Genomic DNA, 27591 nt, shown 5'->3' on the forward strand with positions numbered 1-27591 from the left:
ACATATTTTATCCTAAAGAATTTTCGTTGTACTCTCTGTGGGTATTTGTAGATAGCTGTGAGAATTCAGGGAGGAGCTCCATTACACTCCACTTTCATATGAATAAAATACTAGTTATGATGAAGGACTTCCACTTTCTAGATGTTTAATTGTCAAAGACATTAGATACCACCTGCTTACCCCCTAGATTCTTCAATGAAATAGTTATCAAACCCCAATTTATCTCTCACAACTCTGCCTCTAGACCCATTAATATGTATTTCCAAAAAAAATCAGAAAGCTTGAATTATATTCTATTGTTAGATCCTTGATAAAGGAAGGAAAATTTCTAGCTCCAGCACCACAACAATTTCAAGCGACTAAATTCATCATAACAATGGAAAAGAAAGAGGTGGTCACTAAAGACCCTAACATTGTTCTTTCGGGGCCAGGCCCCTATTGCCAGTCACATTCTGATAAATAGAAAGACTTTTTTTGTTATGGTTGGTGTCACTAACATTTTCAGAGGTATCTGGAGTTTTATCCGGAGATAACCGTGGGCTCTAACACGAACCTGAAGTTGAGGCCACAAGGTTGTGTCCCATAACTTGGATTAAAAATTGATTCTTCACCATATAGTTCTCTAGAAATGAATTGTCAAGCTTTGACGCTTCATAAGCTTCATTATGTTTGTGTTGCAGCTTTCTCATCTCCTCAAGCATGATTAACTCCATTGCTACCACATCAGAATTCCTTAAACACATGCTCTCGGTCTTAGCCAAAGGAAGGGCGGCAGTTAGAGATTCTAGGGCCATTGTGATGGCCTTTTGTTTAGCTTTAGAGGTTTTATTGGGCTTAGAAGACCCAATTTTTATTGAGACATTCTTTTTCAAGCCTTGTAGGTTTTTTCCCAACTCCTGGTTTTATAATTTTTTCTGGATCTGATTAAGGGGTTGGATCTCCTTATGGCTTGAGGTTTAGGAGGCCTAATATACATGGTTTGTGAAGATAGGGATCTTTATGCATAAAAATCGTGGTGGCAACATCTTGGGTTTTCTCGTTAAGGATAACGAACCTAGAGCCACTAAAGTGTGTTCTTGACCATATCTGAATTATTTCCTTCCTTAAGCATTGGAGATTCTTTCCCATGAAGAGATCTCTTGTGATTTGGCGTAATCTTTTCGTGCTTCCTTCTCACCTGCCATCTAACCATGATCCACGGCCCGAAGTTTGAGGGGTTCCTGATTTGGCCGAGGATTTTACTACCCGTTAGGACTTTCCTTACCAATTCCTTGATCATGATTATCGACGGAATTCTGGGACAACTTTGATATCGTCAGACCACCTGTGGCAACTTTTATCCCCGGATCACTTTCTCCAACAACACCCTCACCACACAGCTCCGATCGATTCCCATATTTACCACAAGTGAAGTAGATGAGATGCAACCATTCGTACTCAATGTTGAGCATCATTCCAAGCACCAAGATTCTAGGAACAAGTTTTTTAGATAGGTCTATTTTCACATAGATTCTGGCAAACCGCCCTCGAAAGTGAATAAATGTGGCCTTATCGATCTTTAACATACTCCCAATAGTTGATCCCACCAGCCAGAAAAATGGTGGTTATATAGCTTAATAGGTAGATTTGGAATCCTAATCCAAACTGTAATTTTTTTGACATTTTGTTCTTATGTGAGAAATAAGGGTCTCTATCTTTGAACAATAAGGTAATTTTCATCAATTATCCATGGTCCTTCCATAAGTGGATGGTTGTAGTCCTCTTCATATGAAAAATGAACAAAAAAGTAGTCACAGTCCATGTCAATAACAATGAGCTTACCTTTTGTTGCCCAGTCTCTATTTAATCTTTACTCCATGAAACCCAAGCTGATCCTTTTTTCCAGGACTTTAACGATGAGGGATGCATGCCAAGGTTTACATCATTCATTAAATTCTTTCCTGGAGACTGGAATGATAGGGCAAGAATCAAACGGTACGGTTTTCCTCATTACGTTTCCATCTTCTTTATACCACCTATCTTTTGGATTTGAGTCCTCTTGACGTACATCATCCAAAGAATCCGAAATCGCATTCTTAGATGACTCAGAAGGTGTTAGAAGCATATCCTTATATGAGGCAGCCTTGTTTGTATGAGCCGATGAAACTTCTTCAGTCAAAATATCCATGGTTCTACTATGTATGTTTGGATCAATCTCCTCGTGTTGTTTAACTTTTTTAGTGATTCGATTCATCTGATATTCTTTTTCTTTAGAACCCATAGACGCACTTTCGAAGAAAAGGGTGCTTTCAGACATCATGTACTCCAATGTACTCTGCTTCTTTAAAAAGATCGACGGTAGATAGCCAAAGGCGATGACTAGAGAGTGTTCGGCGGTGGCCAACAACAATAAAAGCGATAGTAATAACAGTGGTGAAAGAGATTATGGAAGTGGTGGTGACAATAAAAACAAAAAAAGAGGAAGAGATTATGTGTCCAAAGCTTGCCTTTCAAACTTAATAATTCATATTTTTGTTGCCATTCCTACGTGATTTAATATCTGCTTCTTCTTTTTTAATTTTTATCAAAGTTAAGATTTCATTAATGAAATAGAAGAGTTTGGGTCTATGCTAGACCATATACACGGCCAAATTTAGGCTTTCCAACAAAAGACATGTCTAAAATAAACCAAACGAAACAAAGAAAAGAAAATAAGAAAATTAAAGGTGTTCAGGGAAGGTTTTCATCTTCTTCAACTATGACCTGTAGCTGGCGAAGAAATCAGCCATGTTACTCCTTGCTATGTCCAATATGTGTTGTTCCTCAAAAGTTTTACCTTCAAAAACAAACTTGCTGCGTGCCTTCCAAATCTCTCAAAGTATGTTTGTTGCTCCTCTCAATTTTTGGGTTTTATTTCTACTTCTTTTCATCTTCACGACTAATTCCATCCACCATTTCCATGCTTCTAGAATTTGTTGCGAATCGGGAACTTCAATTCAAGCATTGGTCCAAATTGCCCAAGATTGCTTACAGAAAACCAAGCAATAGAGGATTGACTCCTCTACAGCAAGACATCTTCTGCAAATAGGGGAGTTAGAATGAATTCTTTCATTTAGCTTTTTACTCACTAGGATTTCATTGTACACCACCTTCTATAAGAAGACCCTAATATTCGGCTAACATTCTGGGTTCCAAATGGAGATCCATATCCTTTTCTATTCGCACTGAATCGGCAGTAGATAAAGAGGCAGATGGTAGAATTGATGAGCTAGTGTATAACCTAAAGCAACGGTATAGTTACCCTTTTTTTCTTATGACCAGGTAACCGAATCATCTCCTTCAACAATTTTTGTTTGCGAAATTGCTTGAATAATGTCTGGATTGAGACTAAATTGATGTTTTGTGATAAGTTGTTGGTTCCATTATCTATTTTGTGTTTGGAGCTAGTTAACCCAAATTAATTGAGAGTCACACTATAAGGAATTATCTAAGTTACCAAGGATGGAAAATTTTTAATCCAAGAGTCTTCTAGGATACGTACTGATTGCCCATCCCCAATCCTCCATTTAACTCCTTTTTCGACTACCTTCCTGCCTTCTAATAAGCTCCTCCATCCTCAAGAGGGATTATTTTCAATCTCTGCTCTTAAAAATCAGAATACTTAAAATATTTGCTTTTGTAAACTTCGTGCACTAGGGAGTTTGTTCTTGTTTGTAGCCGTCAACCTTACTTTCCTAACATAGCTAAATTGAAGGCTGTGAGATCTTTGAAGTTCAGACATCCTTGGTTCTTTGGTCTGCATACTATATTTCATCTTATCCATTGCATTCTTCTTTTCGCATCCCGTTGGCCTCACCAAAATCGGATGATCATTCTGTGAATTTCTTCCATGAGAGTCTCTGGAAGCTTAAAATAACTGAGTGTATAGATAGGTATTGATGTTGCCACTACTTTGATAAGTACCTCCCGCCCACTCGCCGATAATAGAGATCGTTTCCACTGTTGAAGTTTATTAGAAACCTTGTCTTTAATATAGGTAAATGTAGCTTTCTTATACCTAGGAATCACTGATGGCAAACCTAGATACTTGTCTTGATTTCCTACATGAGGCACTTGAAGGATTACAGCCAAAGGATCTGTTACCATTGTCGGAGAGTTGTGACTGAAAAATACCGAAGATTTATCTAAGTTGATGACTTGACTGCTAATTAATGAGTAAGTGTTTAGAATGTTCATTAAATTATGACAGTCATCTTCAGTAGCTCTACTGAATAAAATAGAATCATATGCAAAAAATAGGTGACAGAGATGACGATGACGTTCCGACGTGCCACCGGCATTGGCGATGGTGAGTTCTTGACGGCGATGGAGAGAGCACACCCGAAGAGAGGGAAAGAAGAGAGAGAGAGAGAGGGTTCAAACAAGTGAGAGAGAGGAGTTTCGCATTTAAATTTTAAGCCACCTTTATTGTCGGATTTTTTCGACAGTAAATCATCAAAACGACGCATTTCACTAAACCATTATACTGACGGATTATACGGCTGAAAAATTCGATGGTAACGGCGGAAAATCCATTCCGACGGTAACTTTTTATGGCGACGAATTTCTCTTTCTTTCCATCGGTAAATCCACTGCTACTTTGCGACGGTAATTCCAACTATAAATCCGACGGTACTCAACATTTTTCTTGTAGGGATTGGATCTAGATCGGGACATTAGCAAAGTCTTTATCTTCCACATTTTCTCCAATCTTCAATCTCCTTATGTTGATAATGAAGTTTTTAAAGAGCCATGGTGCCCCATCTCAATTCTAATTACATCCACCTCATTATTAAAGTAGAATTGAAAAATGTTGCCTCCGTAGTTTTGCACTTTAAGTCTTACCTGTTGACCCCATATATAGCATACAATAATGCCGATTCCATAGTTCATGAGCTAAAGAGCTTGCTCGCCAACACCCTTCTAACGAGACTACGAGATCATTTATGAATTCCAGTTTGTATGTCAGCGTCTTCAAATCCAATAATATCCCTCTCTTTTTCCAGTAACCTTCTCTGTAGCTGATTAACAAGTTCAGCGTGATTATTCATCTGTTTAGAGACTATCAGATAAAACATTAACAACTCACATATTTAAAAATTAGGATTAACTCCAAAATCATAGCAGAACACTCAAAACCCTAGTGGCACTTTTTAAAGTTAAGATAAAACAGTAGTGTTAGCTAGTTCCTAATAGGAAAAGTTTAGGGGGCAGCAACTTTTGTGTTTTGTGGCCAGCACTTAACCATCAAAAGAAAAGTGAGTGATCTCCCACCATTAGATGTAATCTCACACTATTAAAAAGACTATTGATGACCAATTGATGGTTACAAAACACAAAAATTACTGACCACCTAGCACTCCTCTTTTTAATATTTGCTTCTACTAGGTATATAAAAGAAAATTGATATATAATTTTTTTAGATGTTGTTTATCATAAATAATCTGTAAAAAAATATTTTATTAACTCGAACATATGAATATATAGCCTTTTAATTTTAGTATAATAATATATTTATAATCTTAATTAAAATTAAATTTGTTATTTTTTATATTTAATTTATTAAAATATAGATTAATATATAAATATGTTAGTGTCTATTAATACATTAATATATAATTATAGTACGAAGCAACTTGTACTTGATAAATTCTATATACTTTTACATTTATATTTTTATACTCTATATATAATAGAAATATGAAAAGGTTGACGTAGAACTTTCTTTTCTAAAATAATTTTTATTATATATAATTTATAATTTTTTTTAATTTTTAAGACTTGAACACAAAATCTTTTAATTAAGTTATAAACTACTTATCATTTCAACTAATTTCACTTTTATTATTTTTATACATATTTAATAAATAAGAAAATAAATCAATAAATACTACACTAGTATTATATAATAGGGATATGGATGCGGAAGATAGTTATTAGTTAGTATACACATTTTTTTTATTAAAATTTCTTTCATAATTATTTTATTAATTCTAAGAATTAAACTCGTGACGTCTTGATTTTAATATAACATATTTACGATTTTAACAAATCTCAATTTTGTTATTATTATGCATATTTAATTTATAAAAAAATTAGATTAATAGACTCATTAATGCATATTAATATATTAGTTCTTATAACTTCAATAATAGATCACCTTCTAATTTAATTAGAGGAATATTTAGAAAGCAACAGTTAATTACGATAGTAGAGTAATAATAATGGTTTACAAAAATATTTAGGAAATAATAAAAAATTAATTTAAAATTGTTCAATTAAAATTACTTTATTTTGTATTAATTTATTATTATTAAAATAATTAAATAATATTAGATATAATAAATATATATATAATTATAAAAAATATATGTATAAATTTTTTATTTTTATGATATTTTTAATCTGATAAATAAAAAATTATATAAGATTCAAATTTTCAATTCTTGTATAAGTATAACCACTGGACCAAAAAGAAAAATGGTACTAAATGCGAAAAATTTCCAACCAAAAGTCAAATCTGAGAATGAGGAGAAAAAATGCCAGGATTCTCGCAATTAAAAGAGAAAGTTTTTATTACTCGTATTTATGTAAATAGTTAGGTGGGTCCCACATTCCCACTAATTCTTTCACATTCAAAATTTCTAGTGTTTTTTTTTACCGCTATATATATGGGTGTGGAAGCATCCTTTTTCTTCATCCTTCTCAAGAAATTACAGTGTCCACTAAAAAAAAAAAAAAAGAAAAACAAAAATGAGGCTCAAATCAGTTCTCTTGTGTTGCCTTTTGGGATTGGCTCTCATCTCAGCTGTGATTGCTGATAAGTCATCTAGAGATGATGTGCAAGGTATATGAATTTGATTCAAAATAGCAATTAATTCATGTTTAATTTTAGGTAATTTTTACTTAACACGTTTTTAGTTTAATTATGAAAAATGCTATTTGTACACTAAAATCAGCCACTAAAATTAGCCACTAATATATTTATATATAAATACATGTGTGGTTTAATTTATTTTCAATGTGTATTTGTATTTCATTATATATTTTATACTGTGACTGATTTTGATGACTAATTTTGATGTACACGTAGCATAACCCTTTAATTATACATACTAAATTATAACTTTGAAGTTTGCAAAATCAATTTCAATTCCTTTTAATATAATTACCAAAGTCACATTATTTTGAAATACATTATATGTGAGATTTTATATCATGTAATAATATGTGTACATATCAGGACATCATGGTGACGGCTACGGTGGAGGTTATGGTGGCGGCTACGGCGGAAGTGGAGGAGGTGGCTATGGTGGCGGCGGAGGTGACAGCAATGGTGGAGGTTATTATTGGGGTGGTGGTTACAGTAGTGGAAGTGGAGGAAGCGGAGGAGGTGATGTAGGAAGTTCTGGTGGTGGTCCCGGTGGTGCTGGTGGCAAATACTAAATTGTCACTAAAAATATGTAATTAATAATCTATAATCCAATTTAACTGAAGGAGGATCAGCCTATAAACAAAATTTTCTATTGATTTAATGTTTTGTTTGTGCCAAAAGCTTGCCCTCTTAAACATGATAATTCATATTTTTGTTGCCATTCATACATGATTTGAATCCTTTGATATAAATGCATAATCGATCATATATTAAGAAACTCGTAGTTGATAATAAACTATATAATTTTTTTCACTGTAAAATGCACTAACATCATGTTTGTAGTCAATACTTTACTAAGTCCTCACATTAATTAGGGTCGGATTTGATAAGAAATGTTTAATCTCGATATTTTATTTATATTAAAGTATATCAATTACAAAAATTATAAAAAATGCATAACATTTAAAATTTCAATGTATTCATTTAAAAAAAAAATTTAATTTGTATATGTTATAAACGGACTTATGTGATGCATGCTTATTACTCCTCTATGGAGAAAATAAAAGTATTTCATTTTTTTTCAAACCTTTATTTGTTAAAAAAGTTTCTTTTTAATGTGTAAAAATATAAATATTTTTATCACCGAATTTATTTAACAATTAACAATAAAAAAGATCATTCTTAAACTCATTGTGTAGTTTTTGTACATGGGCGCATATGTGCGTGTCTCACTCTTTTTTAACGCAAAATTAAATAAAATAAAAAATCAGTTATTTCATTATATCTAATTCATAAGTTTTTTGTTATTTCCAAAACTTAAACTCAAGATCTTTTAATTATATTATAAGCAACTTACTATTTTAACTAATTATATTTTAGTACTATTAATCTATTATTATACACATTTAATAAATAAAAAATAAATTAATAAGTATGCTAGTGTCTTTGTTAATTGCAATAGTAATGATTTAATGTGAAATGTTAAACTAATCTTCACAAGGTATAAAATAGAGTGAAGATTCAATTTAATTTTTTCATCTTCACAAAAGACAACACGATTTCTAATCTTATTTCATATTATTTTATTATTTTAAGATAATGTAACTCTTTTGTTAAAAGATTTGTCAAATACTAATAGAAATTGATTTTGTGACTGTCTTTTATATATATATATATATCACTACAAGGGAACCGGGAAATAGCGGTGGTTCCTGGAGTAATTTGCGGCGGTTTCAAACCGCCACGAAACGGAATTCCAACGGTTTGTTAAGCGTCGCCTATTAAGGGGTGGTTATATGATTTTGCGGCAGTTCTCAGGAACTGCTGGCACAACCGCCGCAAAACCCAAGATTAGCGTCACAATGTTTAGCGGCGGTTTAAAACCGCCGCGATCTGAAAATCTGTGATCGACACGAAGTGTTCGGCGGTTTGAAACCGCCGCCGTTTAATGGCCACGGTTTAAAGACTAATGCATTTACCGGCGGTTTGAAAACGTCGCGGTTTAACGGCCAATGTTTTTTGAAATGTAACTGGCAGCGGTTTAAAACCGCCGCTATCTCCTAACCTGAATTTTCAAATTTCTAACGGCTAGTACGCAACCGCCACTATTTTCTGGTTAAATGGCCGCAAAAATACTATTTTGTACACTAGCAATCCACGCTGTTTTTTATTTCAATGTACATTTTTTTTTCGTTTTTTTTAATCGTTCTTAATATTAGTAAGTTAAATTATTTAAAATCCCGAAAAATAAATTGCAGGGTAAACGACAATAGCAAAACCATTAATTTAATTAATATAATTATCCGAATATCAACAAAGTGTACTCCTTACTAAGAGTTGCATAATCAACAAAATAAAAGTGTATATCTGAAAGAAGAAAAGGTTCCACAATCCTAAGATCTATTTTCTATTCTGTCCATCCAACGCACTCATCCATGTGGCGACGTCTGATGGCAGCTTCGTACCTTGCCCTTGAAGTAGACATAACAAAGCACTCTCCATTGCCTGCATCCTGACCTTTCCAGCTGCTACTTCATCCTCCACCGCCTGTCTTTTGGTCTTCTCGGCTGCTACTTCATCCTCCACTGCCTTCCTTTTCAATTTCTCTGCTGCCAACTCTACTTGTAGTTCAAGCAGCACCCTTTGGGTCTCCTCCCTTTCAAAACCATTGCTCGGCTGATGGGAATTCATACCGAAGACTTGACTAGAAGTCGGCCCCAACCCCATGCCACGCACCCTACCCGGGCGCTCTTTTCCGAGAGCTTGAGCAAGCGAATCATTCTGGGATAACAGTCTAGAAGATTTATCGCCTTGCTCAATAGCCTCAATTCTTTCCTACACACATAGATAAGAAATTAAGAGCATTTATTAGCTAGTCGCTAACCGCACAGACTTCCAATAAAATTTTAAAAACTAAAACATAGGATTGAACACATTACTTACTCCAATAGCGCGAGCTGCATCATGGATATAGGAGCCATTAGTTCTTTTGTGCGTTAAGAGATACAACTCTCCTCTACTAACTATCCTCCCTTGTCGTTCCGACTGTACCAATAATGACGACAAAGTGAATAAGGTAGAGGAACATATAGTTCTAAAACATTCCCAAAATTAGATTACCTCTTCTTCTCCGAGCCTTACCAAGCTTTTCGATCCGCCAGTGTGGGTGTAAAGCTGCTTTGATCGATTCTCGGCATTTTTCTTACACTTCTCCTGTCATGCCATCAAATTAAGAGTTACTAGACACTAGTTCTGACGAACTAAATGAAGCATAAATGGACTTTGTCTGTTATGAAACAAAACTATATTACCTGTGTCTCTTCGCTATTGCGATAATCGAGAAACTTTCTCCAATGGTCCGCAGTAATTCCATCTGGGCGGTTTTCAATATTTGCTGCAAGTGAAAGTTCGGGGTCATACAAGTGATGGTATAATCTGTTCCTCGTTTCCTTCCAAGCCCTTCCTAGCATTTTGAATATTATAGACTTTATAATTCCTCTACTATCTTCTTCAAAATGGAACATTTCCTGCAACATTAAAATTAAGCTGTGAGTAGTGTTCAAAGTATGAGTTTGGAATGGTACGAAGAAATAAAAATAACATTTTACCTTTACTATTTCATTATAGACCTTGTCCCTGGTGCGAACCTTTCTCCAGTCCCTCTCGCAGATTGGGAATTTGGTGTAGTCAGATCCTAGCAGTCCCATAACGCCGCTCAGTAGACCTGCTTCATCCACAACTGGTTGCAGTGCACTGTTAAACCTGAGTACGACCTTTTTTCTGTTAGGTGGCTTCATAGCTTCCTTCACACTCAGTTTGACCACGGCCCTAGGCCCAAAAAATTCAACCATCAACCAATCACCACAGTCCAACAGAGTCCCAGTAGCAAACACAAATAGGAAGATGCAAGCACAAGCAAACAGTTATTGCAAGTAGAACAATTAGCAATTAATCACATAGGCAAAGCCAAGTATGATATGCACGCCCAAGCAATGTCACATAGATGCATATGATGCATGCCTGTCGCTAGTGGCTAATGACATCATCTGTCAGTTATAAAGCCAACCCGACAAGTCCTGGTAGCTAACCATTGGACTGTCTCTCTGTCGCGCATCCCCAACTCGAGTTATACTCATCATAAACTTGATCATAATCATGATCCATATCCATCACCCTCACTGGTGAATATTTACGGGGGCGAGCTCATCCGGGACTTTCATAGTGCCCGGCCACACTTACGACATAGGGTCAAAAGAGCTTCGAGTCTCAACCTGGAGCACGTGGTGGCTAGCCACTGCTTCCTCCCAGGGAAACTCTCATCTCCGATAGTGGAAGTGCAAACATTCACAATTATCAATATCTCAGCATATATGCATTCATTCTCAGCCATGGATCAACATCCATCTCAGCCATCCGGCTCACGGTTCAATCCAGAACCAGCCAATATTCATAATCATACACAGCCATTCCGGCTCTCAACAAAACAACACTTCCACATTCAAAATCATCAAATTCATGAAATCGGCATTTAAGCCATAAATCATTTTCTCAATTCATTTCACTTTGAAATCAAGTTTCAGCTCTTCTCAGCTTTGGCTTTAAAGATCTCATTTTCTCAAATTATCTCAGGCTCATAAGCCACTTTTACTCAAGAAAAATTCCCTTTTTAAAACAAGCCACTCTCGGCTTCCTCTTTCCAAAACTTCCAAAACCATGGAAAGTTAAAGATTCCTTTTGAAACATTCAAAATCACCCATCCAAAAATGAAATTTTTGTAACAAAAGTTTCTCGGCAGAGTCCCAAGTCCTTAGGGGAGAATAGCATAACTCATTTTGGCAAATTCATTTAAAATCATTAAAACCTTGGCTTTCCGATTTGAGTAATAAAATAATATCTAAGCCAAACCGAGTCACGTAATCATTTACTTCCTTCAAAGCCGTTTCCTTTACTTAGGCAAAACCAGCTTCAACCCCATGACAAATTCTAAAGCGTTTCAACTGTTCAAAATTGTTTGTCTTGCAAAAGTTCAGAGTTCAAAGAGTACTTAAAACCTTTCTCAAAACATTTCAAAATGAAACCTGTCGATAGACATTCAGGTTCTTTCAAAGTCATTGAAACTCCTCTAATTGAAACCCTCAAGTCAAATTCAAAGGCATTGCCCTTGTCACATTTAAAACAGCTTTAAAACATAAGTTTCATCTAAATAACTTTCTCCTGAAAGAGATACAATGCCTTTCTTACGAAGCAAGACTAAATCACAATTTCCTCTTTAATAATTCATTTCAAAAGCATGAATCATCCTTTTCTTGATAATTCAAATAAAATAGTAGAAGTCTTTAACTCATCATTTTTCCAAACAACATTTTAATAAAAACTCGGATTTTATAAAAATTCCGGCAGCATCTCCCCTAAAACTTGAAGTTTGCCTCCCGGTTTGGGTCCCAACAAAACCATTCCACAATCCTTTTCCAACAGCCCAAAATCCAAAATCAGTTCAAGGCAAGCCAAATCCAACAGTCATCTCAATTCCATATTTCAAGGAAACCGTTTCAAAAATCAAATCATTATCAGCCGAATAAACTCATTTCCAAAGCTTTAAAGAAACGGTTCAGTAATAATCATTTATCAAAAACCAGATCATTTAAAGCAAGCCAGGCTGAATTCAAGAGTGTATTCTATTTTTCACATCATCAAAATAATTGACTCAATTTAAACCAATCCTCAACGGATTAAACTCATATTTCAAATCTTTTAAAGAATCAACTTCAAAACATTACATTTCACAAAGCCGCGCAACAATTCAGCCAAACCAACATCCATAATCATCCGAATCAGTCAAATAACACATAAGGCAATTACAATCACCAAATACACAATATCTCACATCAGTATCCATATGTAATAATTCCAACAATAAACTATAGTTTTCGAAAAGCGCCCCTACCTCAAAACGCAATTCCATAACCCAACGTCTCAGAGTCCTTTCCGCTTCAACCCGAACTGACGGCGACCAAAACCTCAGCTCCCAGTCACGTTCGCAATAACCATAGCAATACTAATCGCAACATACAATAATCAGGACTCAATCTTATAGCAATTAACATCACAAACCTCACCGTGAGATAACAAAACAGTAACAAAAGGGCTTTCAAATCGAAACGCTTACCGAATCAAAGAAGGGACGGCTGAACCGAAACAGCGGCGGTCTCCAAACCGGTTCGGCGGCAGCCACCTCAAGCGGCAGCGATGACCTGAACCATATGCAGTGACAACGAGGTTCCCAGAAACTCAACGGAAAGGAGAACCAACGTAAAACCCTTACCGATAGAATTTTCCGGCGACGGCAAAAGTAGCCAAAGGCTCCAACGGTGCTCCCGAAAGTCACAGAACCACTCCCGACGGTCAGAAACACAGAGACGCAGCTCCCTTTTTCTGGCAGCGACACCTGTGGCGGTCGAAACCCCTTTCTGACAGTGGCAGCTCCGGCGAAGGCAGCGCCGGCGACATAAACGGCGGCTGGACGCGGTGGTTGGACTCCCAGTCCAGCCTCAGATCTTTTTTGCCTGCTCTGCTCCCGAACTCTCTCTTTCTGGCTCTGCCATACATGACAGCGGCTGACCCTATGTCGAGGACGACGGTGGCTCCCAGACACGGTGTCTTCTCTCCTCCGGCCATGGCTCGCATCTCCTCCCTCTCCGGATCGCGATTCGAACGGCGACGGCAAGGAGGATTCGACGGCGAAAGACTGGCGAAGTCGGTGGCGCTGTGTCTCCCCCCCACCCGCGAGCTCGACGTTAGCTCCAAGGTGGACTAGCGGCGGCACGGGCAACAGCGCGGCTTATAGGTGACAGCGACGCGGTGAGTTCCCCTTCTCCTCTCAGTGACATGACGAGACGACCCTGGCGGCGCGGATTGGTAGCAGCGGCAGCAATGTGGCCTCCTTCCCCCTTTCTTTTTCGGTCTCCTCTACTCCCCCTCAGATCTCTCTTTCTCTTTGTTTCTTTCTTTCTTGGAGAACAAAGGAAACTGCATGTGTTGTTGTTGCTGCGCAGCAAAGGCAATGAGGAAAGGGGTTGGGCTGCGCAGCGTGAAGGGAGGATGGAAGGGAATGGGTTTAGCAAAATTAGGGTTAGGGGCATTATAGTAATTTCACATAAAATTGGGAATAATATAGTAATTGAAACTCAATTAAATCCAACCCTAATTATATATAGAAAATACTATTTGTTCATCACTTTCGCAAATTATTTTCAAATAAAATGTTCAAATCAAATAATTAGAAATAATATACTTAATTTCTTCATTTTCCAAAATAGCAGTAATAATATTTAAATTATTACTCATTTAATCCAATAATTATAAAATTGGATAATAACTATAACTTATTTCAAATTCAATAAATCAAAACTTGCTTTGATTATCTTTAATAAAATAATTTCTGAAATTAAGGCTATAAATAACCATATGATTTGAGACTTGATCATAATAAGACTTTTCAAAAGTTCTGGGTCTTACATTCTACCCACCTTATAAAAATTTTCGCCCTCGAAAATTGATACAAAACGAAAGAAATCTCATAACACTTCACCCTTGAACACATTTAAGGAAAAAGCAAAAATATCTTAACATATACACATATATAGGGTTTTCAAATACTTGGATGGTCGTATGCATAAAGATACAAAGGTAAGGGTGTGATTGCAAAGCAACCATTACAAGATAGGCTCAATGCACAAGGTCATATAATCTCAAGGCCTTACAAAACTTGAGGTGCCAAAATACGGTGCAAATCAAGATAGGCATTCACAAAGCAAAGATGACATGGCTCAAACATGTGATAGTAAAGTAAGGCATCGAAGGCTATAAAACATGATGGGGTTAAAACGACGTGCTCAACATTCACACACTAGTCTCGTATCAACCTCAAAGCTTCAACTTTCCAACTCCATCAAGCACTTTACAATCCCCATATCCGATCATAAGCCTAATGACGGCAAACCCATTCGCAAGGAACAAAACACCCACAACTCTTAACGTTGCACACCTACCGCTTCAACTTTCATATGAACACATCACGTCTTAAAGAACTAACGCATCGCGTTACTATATCTACAGATCGCACGTGATATCAAAATAATTCTCGAGTCTACTCAGAAGAATATGAGATCTTAGAAAGGAGAGACAAATGTCAAAGACAATACTCATAGATTTGAAAGAATATATCCAATTCCAGATAAACAAGGATGTTCAATTTACAACTTCAAAGATAACCCTTAGATCAAAGAAGTTCAATAGGATCAATAAGAAGAAAACCAGTGCATCAGTTTGAAACAAACTCAAGCTGAGTCGAGGAAGCATGAGGTTTACAGAAGAGAATATTTCAAACCCAAGACAAAGCTCACAGAACTCAAGAACATGATTAAAAATACTTTTGAATACATTGTTCATGAAAGAGTCGAAAACTTGCGAAAAAAACCACTTTGCAGTCTAGAAGAAAAGTTGAGCAACAAACATTCTTCAAGAGAGTAGCAAAAGCATAAACGTGACTTCACTTCAATACAATTTCATGTTAAAATAGATCATGTAGAGTCTTAAAAACAAGATGCACACCGGCTTGGCTAAGAGCTAAAATATTTTCATCAAATATTTTAGAAAATTAGTTAAGTGCACAATCTTAACCAAAAGTAATTCACAAAACTCAGGAGAGAAATCAAATGCTTGTTCAGAAACTCCCAAAGTCCATATTCAAACAAGCGTGTATAACATTTATAGCAAGTACGAAAGAGGAAGTTAAACTCTTCTTAGAAAAGAAACCCCGAAGTAAAAATTTGCTTACAATTTGGTAAAGGAAATAAGTGGTGCGTTACAAACGAACCGATTTTCACTAAACAAGGAAGCTTTTCAAAACCTCATTTAAAATAGCGCATGCCAACTTTAAATTAACTTCGCCAAAATTGAACAATGGTTTCAATCTCAATCAAGCAACAGAAAATAAATTCCGTTTAATATTTCTTCAAGAGAATTCAAAACTTCTTTAAAAAGTTCAAAACAAGGCTCCAAAAGTGTTCTTGAAATCACCATCTCAGAAGAACATTCAAGAAGTTTAAGATGTACTAAAAAGAAGTCAAGCTATGCAAGAAAGGATCTTAAACCAAGATAGCTCAAACAAGATCCACTAGGCATGAGACATCAAACAAGCTTTCAATTGATTCAAAAGAATACAAAAGTCATAGAAAAAGACAACTCAACCATTAGTAATTTCTCAAGGATAAATCTTTGACTAAAAACTCTTGTAGAGATAATGAGAGAATAAACAATGCACTAACTTGAAACGAATCAAACTGACTCACGTAAGGATGAGATTCACAAGAGAGGACAAACCAAGATCAATGGTAATGTTCAAAAGATGTAAAAGATTAGTTAAAAACAGAGTCACGTATGACATTCATAGAGGTGAAAAGCTTAAGAAGGAACGAGTCCGTTCATAAGAAGAAAGCTATGAGTCCAACATTTTCAAAAGAACAATAATGGCATAAACATGTAGTATGCTAAATCAGACTCAAATCAAAATGAATTAAGTAAAGCTTATCAAATGAAACTCAACCGGGATAAAAGCGAGAAATCCCCTTTCTTTCCAGAATTTTGAAAAATACCCCAAATACATAATCAAATGAAGATGTGCATTGGAACTATAGTAAAATTACTAGAAAGTCAAATTGTATTTGAAGTAAATGTAGTTCCGCAAACCAGTAAAAGTACAGGTGAGGTATTAGAAATAAATAGTTGTTAAACTGTATAAGAAATCTTCAAAGTTTCACATATAGATAAGTGTATATCTAGTCAAAAGTAATTTTTATAAAAATCTCGAAATTAGCTGTAATCACTGTTAAACAGGAGAAAAACTTAATCAACAAGTTCTCTAAAAATGAACTCGGAACCTGAAGTTAAAAGTCACAGCACATTAAGATAAGTTCAAGGCTATATCAAAGAATACTTGAATCAAGAAGAACTCAAACAGAGGAAGATAGATGCAACAAGGATCTTAAACCAGCATATGCACTTAAGGTCAAACAAGGATGTATATCGATAGAGGAATAGAGTTGAAAAATCAAACTACTTTTCAAAAGGACTAACAAACAAGAACTTCAAGTTAGGATATAAAAGAACAGGTCGACTCGAACAAAAATCAAGACACACAACTGAATAGCCTCGAGAAAAAGTTTCTAACGTTCCCAAAACCCGCGATTCGCTTTACTCAACTCGTATATCATCTATGATAAGCCATCAGTGCTTTCATATACATAATTCACTAGTATTAAGTCGGCCAAACTTAATACCAAAAATTATGCAATACAAGACTAACAGCGTTAATCAATAGATCGTCATGTGCATAAAGCTCTAATTCTCGTCATTCGACAAGACCTAATACATGACAAACGCTCAGAGTATGCAACTGAAGCATAGTTGGTCCATTCCTTAGGCTCTACAGGAAGGACTGCTCTGATACCATAATGTAACACCCTAACTACCAAAGCTCATGCTTCCGGCTGCGCAACTCTGATAGCTCGGACATTACGACGACACTTGTACTATTTAATACTAAAATATGAGCCTGTTTAAAACTTTAAACCGCAAAGCCGCTCCCAAAAATACTTTTGCCATACAACGTACATCCATACATATACATATACATATATATATACATATACATATATATATATATATATATATATATATATATATACATATATATATATATATATATATATATATATATATATATATATATATATATATATATATATTACAAGCATTACCCAATACAATTCCTATCCCTCTTACAGAATGTATCAAGATAAAGGCGAGGGAACAAAAATATACTAAAGCAATACAGAGCATCTCAACAACAACTAAATGAACTCTTCATAACTTCTGCGCCATATCCTGAAAGGGGAAAAATGTAGGGGGTGAGAACATCATCTTCGAAAGGGTTCTCAGTAGAGGGTTTTTGGGATTACTGTAATAGGATACGTGAAGATAAACCGTACCAATGACTAATAACCGTCTTATGCCTCTTTTCAAAAACAATGGTTTACAATAAAAGTAAAGTCAAAAATCTTTTCTGAAAGAGGAACCATTCAATTCTCAAAAACTCAAAAGCCTTTCAAAACGATTTATCTATGCTGAAACAAAATAGTCTTTCATATTTTCTTCCAAACCAGAAATACAAAACCAAAATCAACCCTCGGTTCATCTCATTCCAACCACGGCCCTAGGCCCAAACAATTCAACCATCAACCAATCACCACAGTCCAACAGAGTCCCAGTAGCAAACACAAATAGGAAGATGCAAGCACAGGCAAACAGTTATTGCAAGTAGAACAATTAGCAATTAATCACATAGGCAAAACCAAGTATGATATGCACGCCCAAGCAATGTCACATAGATGCATATGATGCATGCCTGTCCCTAGTGGTTGATGATATCATCTGTCGGTTATAAAGCCAACCCGACAAGTCCTGGTAGCTAACCATTGGACTGTCCCTCTGTCGCGCATCCCCAACTCGAGTTATACTCATCATAAACTTGATCATAATCATGATCCATATCCATCACCCTCATTGGTGAATATTTACGGGGGCGAGCTCATCCGGGACTTTTACAGTGCCTGGCCACACTTACGACATAGGGTCAAAAGAGCTTCGAGTCTCAACCTGGAGCACGTGGTGGCTAGCCACTGCTTCCTCCCAGGGAAACTCTCATCTCCGATAGTGGAAGTGCAAACATTCACAATTATCAATATCTCAGCATATATGCATTCATTCTCAGCCATGGATCAACATCCATCTCAGCCATCCGGCTCACGGTTCAATCCAGAACCAGCCAATATTCATAATCATACACAGCCATTCCGGCTGTCAACAAAACAGCACTTCCACATTCAAAATCATCAAATTCATGAAATCGGCATTTAAGCCATAAATCATTTTCTCAATTCATTTCACTTTGAAATCAAGTTTCAGCTCTTCTCAGCTTTGTCTTTAAAGCTCTCATTTTCTCAAATTATCTCAGGCTCATAAGCCACTTTTACTCAAGGAAAATTCCCTTTTTAAAACAAGCCACTCTCGGCTTCCTCTTTCCAAAACTTCCAAAACCATGGAAAGTTAAAGATTCCTTTTGAAACAGTCAAAATCACCCATCCAACAATGGGATTTTTGTAACCAAAGTTTCTCGGCAGAGTCCCAAGTCCTTAGGGGAGAATAGCATAACTCATTTCGCCAAATTCATTTAAAATCATTAAAACCTTGGCTTTCCGATTTGAGTAATAAAATAAGATCTAAGCCAAACCGAGTCACGTAATCATTTACTTCCTTCAAAGCCGTTTCCTTTACTTAGGCAAAACCAGCTTCAACCCCCATGACAAATTCTAAAGCGTTTCAACTGTTCAAAATTGTTTGTCTTGCAAAAGTTCAGAATTCAAAGAGTACTTAAAACCTTTCTCAAAACATTTCAAAATGAAACTTGTCAATAGACATTCAGGTTCTTTCAAAGTCATTGAAACTCCTCTAATTGAAATCCTCAAGTCAAATTCAAAGGCATTATTCTTGTCACATTTAAAACAGCTTTAAAACATAAGTTTCATCTAAATAACTTTCTCCTGAAAGAGATACAATGCCTTTCTTACGAAGCAAGACTAAATCACAATTTTCTCTTTAATAATTCATTTCAAAAGCATGAATCATCCTTTTCTTGATAATTCAAATAAAATAGTAGAAGTCTTTAACTCATCATTTTTCCAAACAACATTTTAATAAAGACTCGAATTTTATAGAAATTCCGGCAGCATCTCCCCTAAAACTTGGACTTTGCCACCCGGTTCGGGTCCCAACAAAACTATTCCACAATCCTTTTCCAACAGCCCAAAATCCAAAATCAGTTCAAGACAAGCCAAATCCAACAGTCATCTCAATTCCATGTTTCAAGGAAACCGTTTCAAAAATCAAATCGTTATCAGCCGAATAAACTCATTTCCAAAGCTTTAAAGAAACGGTTCAGTAACAATCATTTATCAAAAATCAGATCATTTAAAGCAAGCCAGACTGAATTCAAGAGTGTATTCTATTTTTTACATCATCAAAATAATTGACTCAATTCAAACCAATCCTCAACGGATTAAACTCAGATTTCAAATCTTTTAAAGAATCAACTTCAAAACATTACATTTCACAAAGCCGCGCAACAATTCAGCCAAACCAACATCCATAATCATCCGAATCAGTCAAATAACACATAAGACAATTACAATCACCAAATACACAATATCTCACATCAGTATCCATATGTAATAATTCCAACAATAAACTATAGTTTTCGAAAAGCACCCCTACCTCAAAACGCAATTCCATAACCCAACGTCTCAGAGTCCTTTCCGCTTCAACCCGAACTGACGGCGACCAAAACCTTAGCTCCCAGTCACGTTCGCAATAACCATAGCAACACTAATCGCAACATACAATAATCAGGACTCAATCTTATAGCAATTAATGCCACAAACCTCAGCGTGAGATAACAGAACAGTAACTAAAAGGGCTTTCAAATTGAAACGCTTACCGAACTGAAGAAGGGACGGCTGAACCGAAACAGCGGCGGTCTCCGAACTGGTTCGGCGGCAGCCCGACAGCCACCTCAAGCAGCAGCGATGACCTGAACCATATGCAGTGACAACGAGGTTCCCAGAAACTCAACGGAAAGGAGAACCAACGTAAAACCCTTACCGATAGAATTTTTCGGCGACAGCAAAAGTAGCCAAAGGCTCCAACGGTGCTCCCGGAAGTCATAGAACCACTCCCGGCGGTCAGAAACACAGAGACTCAGCTCCCTTTTTCCGGCAATGACACCTGTGGCGGTCAAAACCCCTTTCTGACGGTGGCAGCTCCGGCGAAGGCAGCGCCGGCGGCTGGACGCGGTGGTTGGACTCCTAGCCCAGCCTCAGATCTCTTTCGCCTGCTCTGCTCCCGAACTCTCTCTTTTTGGCTCTGCCATACATGACAGCGGCTGACCCTGTGCCGAGGACGACGGCGGCTTCCAGACACGGTGTCTTCTCTCCTCCGGCCATGGCTCGCATCTCCTCCCTCTCCGGATCGCGATTCGAACGGCGGCGGCAAGGAGGATTTGACGGCGAAAGACTGGCGAAGTCGGCGGCGCTGTGTCTCCCCCACACCCGCGAGCTCGACGTTGGCTCCAAGGTGGACTAGCGGCGGCACGGGCAACAGCGCGGCTTATAGGTGACAGCGACGCGGTGAGTTTCCCTTCTCCTCTCAGTGACATGGCGTGACTCATGGCTCCGTGGACGGGACGACCCTGGCGGCGCGGATTGGTAGCAGCGGCAGCAACGTGGCCTCCTTCCCCCTTTCTTTTCCGGTCTCCTCTACTCCCCCTCATATCTCTCTTTCTCTTTATTTCTTTCTTTCTTGGAGAACAAAGGAAACTGCGTGTGTTGTTGTTGCTGCGCAGCAAAGGCAGTGAGGAAAGGGGTTGGGCTGCGCAGCGTGGAGGGAGGATGGAAGGGAATGGGTTTAGCAAAATTAGGGTTAGGGGTATTATAGTAATTTCACATAAAATTGAGAATAATATAGTAATTAAAACTCAATTAAATCCAACCCTAATTATATATAGAAAATACTATTTGTTCATCACTTTCGCAAATTATTTTCAAATAAAACGTTCAAATCAAATAATTAGAAATAATATACTTAATTTCTTCATTTTCCAAAATAGCAGTAATAATATTTAAATTATTACTCATTTAATCCAATAATTGTAAAATTGGATAATAACTATAACTTATTTCAAATTCAATAAATCAAAACTTGCTTTGATTATCTTTAATAAAATAATTTCTGAAATTAAGGCTATAAATAACCATATGATTTGAGACTTGATCATAATAAGACTTTTCAAAAGTTCTGGGTCTTACAATCATCGCAAACCCTCGATTAAAACCAAACACCAGAATAACCCACGACATAATAACCAGGAAACCCCTAACAGCAACCGCATACAGAACATGTTCTTCCTAATCTGAACCATAGTCTCAATAGATGGTTCTTAGAACTACGTCAACATAAACCAACGCACACCAACATTGCAAAATCAACAAAAACTGTCAAAAAAATTAAATCTTACCCTATGGCAGTTACTGTTCCTTCCTCCAACAGCGTAAGTTCTCCGCGAGGTCCTCCAACCTTCCAATGTAGTAGCGCCAACTCCTCCACAAGCCTTGATACGCACAGAAATCGTCAAGTACACAACGAGGTTCTGATCAAAGGCAAGTATCTCAGGGCAGAGAGTCTCGGAGAAGAGAGAAGACGAGGGGTTTTGGAGCGAAAGTTCAAGAGGGTTGTTATGAGAGGAGTGATGGGAAGAAGGTTTGAATATCCCACGTTTGAATAAACGACGTCGTTCCATTGATTTGGGGGTGGAGGATTGACACTACGCTATTTTGTTCTCTGTCACACTAGCACTTAACGTTCCAGCTCAGCAAACGTTAGACACATCAGCAACTGAGATGACGGAAGGACGAACTCGATCAATATGAGTAACTTTCGGGGACGCTTTTGATTAATTTTGTCTTTTGGAGACGAAAATGGAGATCGGAGTATCTTTCAAGGACGATTTTGACTATTTACTCAAAAATAAAGTTACGATGATAAAGATGTAACGGAAATAGTAAATGGGATTTAAATTTTAAAACCCCAACTATTATATTTAAAATCATTTACAAAATTAATTTCTATTAAAATTTGATAGACTTTTTAACGGAAGATCACATTATCTTAATATAATAAGATTAAGGGTTTTAAAGTGACTTTTTTTTTTTGTATTAAAAGATCTCATTAATTTTGTTTTGTGAAGATAGAAAAAAATCGAATTATATGTTCACTCCGCAAAGTACGTACTAAAGGTTAAAAACTTTTAACTAAGTCAACTGAAAATAAGGAGATAAAAAGCCAAGATTCATGCAATGAATAAGGAAGTTCTTTTATTATTTATGTAAACAGTTATGTGGGCCCACTAATTTTTTGACACTAAATGTTCAAGTGTTTTTTAACCGTAATATATATTTTTTGTTGTGTCTAAATATGTCTTAATAAAAATTAAAAAATAAAAAATATTTTAAATACGTTTAAAATACTTAAATACTATTATATGTCAATGTGTTCAGTTTTATTTTTAATATGTATTATTGAAATAAATTTAAAAATAATATATATTATTATTTATTAAAATAAAAATATTTTAAATATTTTATGTAATTAAAATAAGATATTAAAAATAATAAAAAATTAATTATTTTTAATATTAATAAAATATCAAAATATCATTATGATTTATCTAAAAAAATACTTTATATTTTATATATATGTGTGTCCTTATATTTTATAATATTTTAAAATTCATGTGTTGACGTGTCTTATATCGTATGGTATCGTATCGTATTCTGTGTCTGTATCCATACATCATAACTAGACACTAAATATAATTACAATGTATAATCCAATGTACCTAAAGGTGGAACAACCTATATGGACAAAATTTTCTATTTTATGTTTGTGACAAAAGTTTGCCTCTTCAACCATAGTTGTCAGAATCGAACCGATGATTGAACCGGTCAGATTACTGAGTCACTCAATTACTGGTTCAACCGGTGGATTACTGGTTGAACCGATAGAACCGGTCGTACGTAAATAAAAAATATAAAATAGTAAAAATTTGAATAAAGTGACAATTAGGTCCTTAAAATTTTCGACTTCAAATTAATTAGCCCTTGAAAAAAAAATAAAGTACCAATTTGGTCCTTCAAGATAGTAAACGATGAACACATTATGTCCCTCCATTAATTTATCATGTGAAATTTAGTGGTGATGCTTATATGTCCCTACTAATTAGTCCTAAGTCGAAATCTTCGAAGACCTACTAACTCAATACTCTAAAAAATTTAAAATAAATATCCTTACTAATATTTTAATATGTAAATGTAAATATTAAAATATTTGATACTTATTTTATAATTCTATAAATTCTAAAGAATTAAAAAAAATTGAGTATAAAACTAAAATTAAATTAAATAAATATAAAATAATTCAGTTGTGTATGTATATAATTTATAAAATAATTAGCACATAGATTTACAAACAAACACATTAGCTTGGTGGCGCTGGGTTTGATACTCGATACTCCTTGCATGCATTTTTGAATATTGGATCCAATATTCTAATGTTGTTGGAGCACCCAAGACCTGCATTTGTTGGGAGCACCATAAGACTGGCCAGTTCACGAATCGCATCGAACCGGTCGATTTTGATCGGTTTCGTCCAGTTTGTAACGAACCGCCCGATTTTAAGTGGTTTAAATCTTTATTCGGTCCAAAGCTTTAATCGAACCAGCCAAACCACCGGTTTACCAGTTTTTCAGCTGAACTGGCCGATTTGGTCCGATTCGTACAACACTGTCTTCAACTTAATAATTCATATTTTTGTTACCATTCATGCGCGATTGAAATATCTATTTCTACTATATATCATAGGGATATAAAAAATTTTGTATTTTTTCCCTTTAAAATGTCGTTCATTTTTACATATATATATAATATAAGGAAAAAAATTGTCAATTCCAAGAGTGGATCCAAGTCTTTTAATTTTAATATCTTGATGACTAAAAATTAAATTTATTGTTTTAGGAGGAGGAGGAGGGTTGTGTTAGGTCTTCGACAACCAACATAAAAATATAGTCGAACCCCATGATGAATCAAAGACATTATTGCGCTAAAGCTAGGTCGTTGCCTGGAAGTAACGCGCTGTATGACTCGAGTACGGTGTCAAATGAGCAAGAGCCGCTGCATCAGTGCCCGGATGTAGTGTTAAATGAGCAAGGGTTCTCGCGTTTTCGTGAACGGACGAGGGTAAATAAGCTAGTTCACAAAGTAAAAGGTAAAGGTCGGAGCGACAGAAAGTTGAGATTTGGGACATGGAACATAGACACTCTAACAGGAAAATCCATGGAGGTGGTGGACACCATGACAAGGAGGAAGATTAACATTATGTGCCTACAAGAAACAAAATGGGTTGGTGCGAAGGCTAGGGAGTTGGATACTTCTGGCTTCAAACTTTGGTATACAGGAAAAGTGAAGAATAGGAATGGGGTTGGAATAATTGTGGATAAGCAGTGGAAGAAGGACGTAGTGGATTTCAAGAGGGTGGGAGATCGGATCATCTCTATCAAACTTGTGGTGGAAGGAGGTGCTTTCCATGTGATTAGCACCTATGCACCGCAAGTGGGTTCGAACGAACAACACAAGATAAGGTTTTGGGAGGATCTAGAGAGTTTGGTTCAAGACATACCTTTGAGAGATAAGATTTTCTTAGGAGGAGATTTAAATGGCCATGTTGGTAGATAAGTGACTGGATATGGGAGTATTCACGGAGGCCATGGTTTCGGGGTGATCAATGCCGAGGGTAAAACTATTTTGGACTTTTCCTCAACCTTTGATCTTCTTATCGCAAATACATGTTTTAAAAAGAGAGACGAACATCTTATAACCTATAAGAGTGGCATAACAAGCTCTCAAATCGACTTCTTCCTGTTGAGGAGAGTCGGCCGGAAATTTTGCATTAATTGTAAAATTATCCCGGGAGAGAGTTTGACAACACAACATAGGGTGCTCGTCATGGATTTTTGCGTTGAACAAAAGTTGAGGAAAAGACATTATACGAAGAACCCAAGGACGAGGTGGTGGCGGATGAAAGGTGAGGAACAAAGAAGCTTCCTAAGACGAGTAGGAGAAGAGCCAAAGTGGGATGGAAATGGAAGTGCAGAAGAGATGTGGAGGAAAATGGCAGAAGTTATTAGAAGAACAGCAAAAGAAAGCTTTGGTGAATCTAAAGGAATAGGACCAAGAGACAAGGAGTCCTGGTGGTGAAATGCCAGTGTACAAGAAAAGATAAAGATAAAAAGGGAATGCTTTAAAGAGTGGTCTTTATGCCGCAACGCAGATAATTGGGAAAAATATAAGGCGGCTAAGAAAGAGACAAAAGTGGCTGTAAGTGAAGCAAGAACACGAGCATATGAGGGTCTCTACCAGTCTTTGGGCACAAAAGAAGGAGAAAAATGTATATATAGAATCGCAAAGATCCGTGAAAGAAGAACGAGAGATTTGGATCAGGTTAAGTGCATAAAGGATAAGGATGGAGAGGTGTTGGCTCAAGAGGAGAAGATTAAGGAAAGGTGGAAGAGCTACTTCTACGAGTTATTTAATGAGGGACAGAAGACTCTTCCGAGCCTTGGTCGATTATGCACAAGGGAAGAAGATCAAAACTTTGACTACTATCGAAGAATTTGAGACTTCGAGGTAAAAGAGGCTCTAAAGAAGATGAAAAATGGCAGGGCAGTAGGACCTGATAATATCCCGATTGAGGTTTGGAAGGGTCTTGGAGAAAAAGGCATCAACTGGTTAACGAAGCTTTTTAATGAGATTTTAAGGTCAAAGAAGATGCATGATGAGTGGAGAAACAGCACCTTGGTACCTATCTACAAGAATAAGGGGGATATACAAAGTTACGAAAACTATAGAGGGATCAAGCTTATGAGTCATACCATGAAGTTATGGGAAAGGGTGATAAAACAGAGGTTGAGAAAAGAGACACAAGTAACAGAGAACCAATTTAGATTCATGCCAGGCAGATCTACCACTGAAGCGGTATACCTTTTAAGAAGGATGATGGAGAGGTATCGTAGTAATAAAAGGGATCTACATATGATGTTTATTGATTTGGAAAAAGCGTATGATAGGGTACCAAGGGAGGTTTTATGGAAGGTTTTAGAAAAGATGAGGGTAAGAATCGCATATATTCGTGCAATTAAAGACATGTATGATGGGGCCACAACTAGTGTGAAGACTCAAGGTGGTGTGAGAGAGGAATTTCCTATTGGTATAGGATTACACCAGGGATCATCCTTAAGTCCATACCTTTTCACATTAGTCTTGGAAGTACTCACAGAGCACATCCAAGAGCCTGTGTCATGGTGCATGCTTTTTTTCGATGATATCGTCCTTATGGAAGAGTCAAGGAAAGACCTAAATAAGAAGTTGGAGTTATGGAGAGAAGCTTTAGAAGTGTATGGTCTGCGCATAAGCCGTAGCATAACGGAATATATGGAATGTAAGTTCAGTCCGAGAAGGGAAAACCCTAATATAGAGGTGAAGATTGGAGAAAACACCTTACGAAAAGTTAAAAGTTTTAGGTATCTTGGGTGCATCATACAGGATAATGGAGTGATTGAACAGGATGTAAATCATAGGATCCAAGCAGGGTGGTCAAAATGGCGGAGTGCATCTGGTTTTATATGTGACAAAAAAATGCCTTTAAAACTTAAAGGTACCGCTATAAGACCGGCTATGCTTTATGGTACGGAGTGTTGAGCGGCTAAAGGGGAGCACGAACATAAGCTGAGTGTGGCAGAGATGAAGATGTTGAGATGGATGAGTGGTCATACGCGATTGGATAAAATAAGGAATGAAGATATAAGGGAGAGAGTCGGAGTAGCACCCATTGTGGAAAAGATGGTTGAATCGCGTCTTAGGTGGTTTGGACATGTGAGAAGAAGACCGATAGAACATCCAGTCAGGAGAATGGATGAG

General features: G+C 36.5%; 2 protein-coding genes across 2 annotated transcripts; one reads left to right on the forward strand and one right to left on the reverse strand.

Annotated features, from left to right (window-relative positions):
* Positions 1 to 6726: 6726 nt before the first annotated feature.
* On the forward strand, positions 6727 to 7619 carry LOC107608557 (uncharacterized). Its single transcript, XM_016310320.3, has 2 exons — positions 6727 to 6865; positions 7262 to 7619. Exons 1-2 carry the CDS (start codon positions 6772 to 6774, stop codon positions 7462 to 7464), a joined length of 297 nt encoding a protein of 98 aa, XP_016165806.1. The 5' UTR covers positions 6727 to 6771; the 3' UTR covers positions 7465 to 7619.
* Positions 7620 to 9292: 1673 nt separating this feature from the next.
* LOC148550270 (uncharacterized) lies at positions 9293 to 10599 on the reverse strand. Its single transcript, XM_088492607.1, has 5 exons — positions 10501 to 10599; positions 10204 to 10419; positions 10013 to 10105; positions 9836 to 9937; positions 9293 to 9727 (listed from the first exon to the last, which is right to left on the reverse strand). Exons 1-5 carry the CDS (start codon positions 10597 to 10599, stop codon positions 9293 to 9295), a joined length of 945 nt encoding a protein of 314 aa, XP_088348733.1.
* Positions 10600 to 27591: the final 16992 nt, after the last annotated feature.

This window comes from Arachis ipaensis, chromosome B7 (assembly GCF_059453495.1).
Source record: "Arachis ipaensis isolate K30076 ecotype BB chromosome B7, ASM5945349v1, whole genome shotgun sequence".
Taxonomy (NCBI): Eukaryota; Viridiplantae; Streptophyta; class Magnoliopsida; order Fabales; family Fabaceae; genus Arachis; species Arachis ipaensis.

Excerpts from the sequence above, each read along its gene's own strand:
- LOC107608557 (XM_016310320.3), top strand. The coding sequence starts at position 6,772 with ATGAGGCTCAAATCAGTTCTCTTGTGTTGCCTTTTGGGATTGGCTCTC. Across the intron at positions 6,866-7,261 it reads ATCTAGAGATGATGTGCAAG|GACATCATGGTGACGGCTAC; the intron begins GTATATGAATTT and ends TGTACATATCAG.
- LOC148550270 (XM_088492607.1), bottom strand. The coding sequence starts at position 10,599 with ATGGGACTGCTAGGATCTGACTACACCAAATTCCCAATCTGCGAGAGG. Across the intron at positions 10,106-10,203 it reads GCAATAGCGAAGAGACACAG|GAGAAGTGTAAGAAAAATGC; the intron begins GTAATATAGTTT and ends ATGGCATGACAG. Across the intron at positions 9,728-9,835 it reads ATGCAGCTCGCGCTATTGGA|GAAAGAATTGAGGCTATTGA; the intron begins GTAAGTAATGTG and ends CTATGTGTGTAG.